Genomic DNA, 5,443 nt, shown 5'->3' with positions numbered 1-5,443 from the left:
AAACAAACTGTACACTGAATTGCAAATGTGTGTGTCTGTTAGTGTATGAAGACAGGAGATTGGCTCATCTCCAAATATACAAGCAAAAAACTATTCCCCTCGAGTTTACAACGAAATTTTAGAATCTTTAAAATACAGTCGAGAGATGGCGCTGTTTAAACAAAAGATAATCACCGAGTTTGGATTACTGGAATTAAAAATTTTAAATTTAAGTTGTAAAATGGCTTTGAAATTAATACGAAAATCATGGTAATGATATTTCAAACTCGATAGTTAAAATGTTTTTATTTATTGATAATTAAATACTAGCTGTTCCCGTGCGGCTTCATCCGCATGAAATTATGAAAAATATTTTATTGTTGTCAATTGCAAATGTCAAAATGACATGACATGACAAAACTTGGCAATCTTGCTTCCTTAATGTTGGCAGCAACTTATGGTCTCTTTCCCACATTAGGGTTTGTATCCAAAATATTTACCCCCTAAGTTTAATGGCGTGAAAATATATAGTTTAAAGCGTGACGCAAGTGTAGGGCTTTTTATTAAAAAATGAATTATTCAAAAATAAGCTGTGATAATAAGAAGTGTGTGTTTACGCTTTATTATAATAGTATAGATGAAACTAAAAAACATGTCTTTAATAAAATAAACTGATAAGATGTCGCTATCCAAATGACTTCATAATGAAGTAAAATTTAATTTAGGGCGTAGAAAACATTCTTGATTAAAAAAAAATGTTCGCCAACTTTGACTTGAAGTCCTCTAAACGGAAATTCTTTTAATAGCGCTGCCCTAGTTACTCTACGGAAGTTGTTTGCTAATTAACATGTAGTTTGTGGATACGATATTATACATTGCCTCTAGCTACATTCCGTATTTGCTTTTATGACAAAACTAGTTGTTTCCGTGTGGCTTCATCCGCATAAAATTATAAAAATTTGTCAAATTATCAATAACAAATGTCAAAATGACATGACATGACAAACCTTGACAATCTTACTTCCTTGATGTTGCCAGCAACTTATGTTCTTGTGGTGTACGGAATAAAACACGGGCGTTAGGTTCGAGATGTATAATCCGACTGCCTTAAGCATGTACAATAATTGGTATAACCCGACCGCTGAAATACAGGTACCTACATCACACTCCTCTACACTTAATTAATAACAGTTTTAAAACTAAATTACAATAAAGAATTACAATTAATCACAAAATTATATAATACCAATAATAATCCAAACTAAGACATACACACACAAATTGTAATAACATAAACCATTTAATAAGAATTCGCTTATAACTAGTTAGGTCTTTTTAACCGACATTGCCTAACTGGGCGAATTCTAGCCGGGGAAGGCAAGCATTCCCCGCCCGGTGAAGCCGGGACGGGCTGCGGCCCCGACGCCGGCTGGCTCGCTCCCGCCGGGCTCTCCGACTCGACCTCCTCCGCCTCTGAGACCCCGGGGTCTGCCACTTGAGAGTCTGCTATGTCGCCCGCCTGTCTGTCCAAATCAGACGTAGTGCAAGCTAGCGATCGCCTACCTTCGCTAGGACGCCTCCGTAACTGATCAATATGCCTGTGCACTATTTCCCCATCGTTATTCCTAACCTTATAATTACTACTGCCTAACACTTGTACTACTTGGCCCGGCAGCCACTTTTCTCCCTTTAGGTACTGTCTGTACCACACATCGTCCGCATTGTCCAGAGTCCGACTGGCTCCGCCGGCCGCATCCTGTTGGCGCTGCTGCGCCCGCCGCACGTGCCCTTCCCTGTCCGGTCTCACTGCATCAAGTCGCGTTCGAATCTGCCTACCAAGGAGGAGTAACGCCGGACTCTCACCTGTCGTGCAATGCTCGACGTTCCTATAGTATAACAGAAACGACCACAGAGCCCTATTTATATCTTGTTTTTCTTGCAGTGCTTTCTTTATAACCCGCTTTAGCGTCTTCACGGCGTTCTCGGCCAACCCGTTCGACGACGGATGATACGGAGACGTAAAAATATGTTCAATACCGTTGTACCGGTTGAAATATTCAAATTCCTTAGACGTGAATTGAGTTCCGTTGTCCGTGACGATCTGCCGAGGTATACCGAATCTACTGAACAATTCGTTTAGCCGGTCAATTAGGTAATTCGCCGAAACACCCGACATGTGGAAAACTTCCACCCACTTAGACATGGCGTCTACAACTACCAAGTACGTTTTTCCCGCGATAGGACCTAGGAAATCCAGGTGGAGACGGGACCAAGGTCGTGCGGGCCAGGGCCACATGCGCGGGGCCTGCCGCGCCGGCGCATCCACCTGCGCCGCGCAAGCCGTACATTCCCGGCACGTACGTTCCACCGCTTCGTCGATCCCTGGCCACCAAACGTAACTCCGTGCGAGCGCTTTAGACTTTACTATCCCCATGTGTGGTTCGTGTATAATTTTCAATATCTTACTTTTACATTGATCAGGTACAACCAACCGGTGGCCCCACATTATACACCCTAACTCCTCGTATAACTCATTTTTCCTATTCCAGTATGGCTTCATATTTTCTAATTCACATTGCACGGGCCAACCATCCCGAATGTAAAGTAATAATCTAGCCAGTATTGGGTCCCGTACCGTCTCGCGTTTGATTTCATTGTAATCTAAACCTAATGAATCTTGAATACAATGCAAGTACGTTTGCTCGGGCGGCGATGGATCAGCTTGTTTACCGCCGCGAACCGGCAACCGCGACAGACCATCAGCGCCGTTCTCGTCCGTACGCACGTATAAAATGTCGAACGAGTAAGCCGAGAGTATTATCGCCCAGCGTTGCATTCGGCTAGCCACCATTGTCGGTATCCCCGCGTTGGGGCCAAAAATTGACACTAAGGGCTTGTGGTCTGTACGTAAAGTAAAATGACGCCCATATAAATATTGATGGAACTTGTTAATGCAAAAAATAATCGCCAACGCTTCCCGGTGTATCTGAGAATAATTTTTCTCGGCATCAGTGAGCGTGCGCGACGCATATGCAACCGGCCGCTCGCCACCGCCGCCGGCGTCGATCTGCGTCAGCACGCCGCCGACCCCCCGCCCGCTCGCGTCGCACGTCAATATGAGCGGTTTCTGTGGATTGTAATGCGCTAAGGTGTCCACGCTACACAATATTTTTTTAATTTCTAAAAATGATTTCTCACAATCCGCGGACCAATACCATTCTGACCTTTTCTTAAGCAACTCATACAATGGTACTAAACGGTCACTCATGTTTCTTACAAATTTTCCATAGAAATTTAAAATACCTAGAAACGATCTAAGTTCCGTTATGTTACTCGGCCTAGGTATTTTAACGATTGCTTCAATTTTAGAGGGATCCGTTTTGATACCCTCCCTACTTATAATGTATCCTAAGTAACGTACTTCGTCGACTAAGAAAATACACTTGCTAGCCTTTAATTTTAGCCCAGCACTGTGTAGTCTACTAAAAACCTCCCTTAAGGCATCTAAATGCTCACGCAATGTTTTACCCCCAATGATGACGTCATCTAAAAATATTTCGACGTTAGGGATACCGCGAAAAAGATTGCACATAATGCGCTGAAATATTCCTGGGCTCGAAGCTAATCCGTAAACAAGTCTGTTGTATCTATAAAGCCCCCTATGCGTGTTGACAACCGTATATTTTCTAGTTTCGTCTAACTCGATCTGATTATACGCCTGCGACAGATCAATTTTAGAGAAATAACGCGCCCCACTTAAGTTTACCATTAAATCCTCTATCCGCGGCAAAGGATACCTATCTATCTGCAACACGGGATTTAACGTCGCTTTGTAATCCGCGCAAACTCTCAAGGAGCCGTCCGCCTTGTTGACCGGCACCAGCGGCGAGGCCCAGTCGGAGCAATCGACGGGCTCGATGACGCCGTCGCGCAGCATGCGGTCCAGCTCGGCGTCGACGCGTTCTCGCAGCGCGTACGGTAGTGGCCGCGCGCGGTGGAACACCGGCGTTGCCCCCTCCCGCACGCGCAGCGTCGCCTTACCGCCCGTAAAGCGACCGAGACCACCGCTGAATATCTCCTTATGCCTAGAAAATAATTTATCTATTTCAATCGACCATTCCAATTTTTCATTATCTAAATTGTAACAATTACTAAAAATAGGTACTCTAATATTTAGTTCAGATAACCACTGTCTTCCGAGCAAGGATGTATGACCACCCATTACAACAAATAACTCAAGTCTTTTCTTGTGGTCACCCCAGCGTACCAACGGTTTAATAAAGCCTATCGGCTTAACCTTTGTGCCATCGTAAAAATTTAAAATCAAGCCACTGTTTTCGACACGGTGGTGTCTGAAGTATCTTCTATATGTTTCACTGCTAATACATGAAACGGCTGAACCCGTATCTACCTCCATATTGACGGTAATATTGTCGATAACTATAGGTACACTAACCGGCTTATACTCGTTCAGCCTAAGGTGATTAAGGCTCACCTTCCGGCTTGTCGCTCCGTAGTCTCTTTCTGCTCCACCGCCGTTATACCCGCTGTGTCCCGCGCCATGGCCACCGCTACGTCGCTGGCCGCCGCGCTCAGGACATGCGCGCCGCAGATGTCCCCTCTGCCTACACAGGCTGCACGCAAAAAAACATACCGGCTCGCGAAACCGCAAAACTCCATCGCCCACACCAGGGTACCGTTGCCGGACAGCATCCGCCCCACTGCTTCGCCAGTCCGCAACATCAGCCGCCTGGCCGTGCCTGCTCATCGGGCTGACCGTATCCCGGCGCCCTCCGCAGCGCCAGTTCCCCGCAACAGCTGATCCGCCACGTGCTATGACTGCACTGGCAGCCTCGTCGCGCCATCTCCCCGCGCCAAATGCTCCGCCACGCCAGATGGCTGCAGCAACTCCGCTGCGCAACACTCCTGCACCGGCAACGTTACCGCGGCAGCTTCCCGCACCGGCCGCTCCGCCGTGCGCTGTTGCCGCCCCGCCATAATGGCCGACCGCGCCGCTTCGCGCGTTGCCCGCAACCGTATATCCAACAACCATTGTATTTCACAATGATAAAACTCCGTCGATTTCGATTAAACACTGTATTATGCACTTCGCACAATAGAACCGCCACGTAACTTTATCCTCGTCGCCAATGTGGTGTACGGAATAAAACACGGGCGTTAGGTTCGAGATGTATAATCCGACTGCCTTAAGCATGTACAATAATTGGTATAACCCGACCGCTGAAATACAGGTACCTACATCACAGTTCTCTTTACCACATTAGGGTTTTTATCCAAAATATTTACCCCCTAAGTTTAATGGCGTGAAAACATATAGCCTAAAGCATGACGTAAGTGTAGGGCTTTTAATTAAACAAAGAATTATTCAAAAATATGCTGTAATTGCTGCTATCTTAGGTAACAAAGAAGTGTGTGTTTACGCTTTATTATAATAGTATAGATA

General features: G+C 45.6%; 1 protein-coding gene across 1 annotated transcript; it reads right to left on the bottom strand.

The window, feature by feature from the left end:
- Nucleotides 1-1,036: 1,036 nt before the first annotated feature.
- On the bottom strand, nt 1,037-4,693 carry LOC106110591 (uncharacterized protein K02A2.6-like). The gene is made up of 2 exons (XM_013292473.1): nt 4,475-4,693; nt 1,037-4,064 (listed from the first exon to the last, which is right to left on the bottom strand). Exons 1-2 carry the CDS (start codon nt 4,690-4,692, stop codon nt 1,301-1,303), a joined length of 2,982 nt encoding a protein of 993 aa, XP_013147927.1. The 5' UTR covers nt 4,693; the 3' UTR covers nt 1,037-1,300.
- Between the last annotated feature and the right edge of the window lie 750 nt (nt 4,694-5,443).

The sequence above is a fragment of the Papilio polytes genome, unplaced genomic scaffold (genome assembly GCF_000836215.1).
Source record: "Papilio polytes unplaced genomic scaffold, Ppol_1.0 DF824225.1, whole genome shotgun sequence".
NCBI classification, from domain to species: Eukaryota; Metazoa; Arthropoda; class Insecta; order Lepidoptera; family Papilionidae; genus Papilio; species Papilio polytes.
This window is presented reverse-complemented; position numbering and strand designations above follow the sequence as displayed.

What these genes read in the sequence shown, in the direction of transcription:
- LOC106110591 (XM_013292473.1), bottom strand. Translation starts at nt 4,692, where the DNA reads ATGCTGTCCGGCAACGGTACCCTGGTGTGGGCGATGGAGTTTTGCGGT. An exon ending in ACGGAGCGACAAGCCGGAAG is followed by an intron (nt 4,065 to 4,474) that starts GTGAGCCTTAAT and finishes ATTATTTTCTAG; the next exon opens with GCATAAGGAGATATTCAGCG.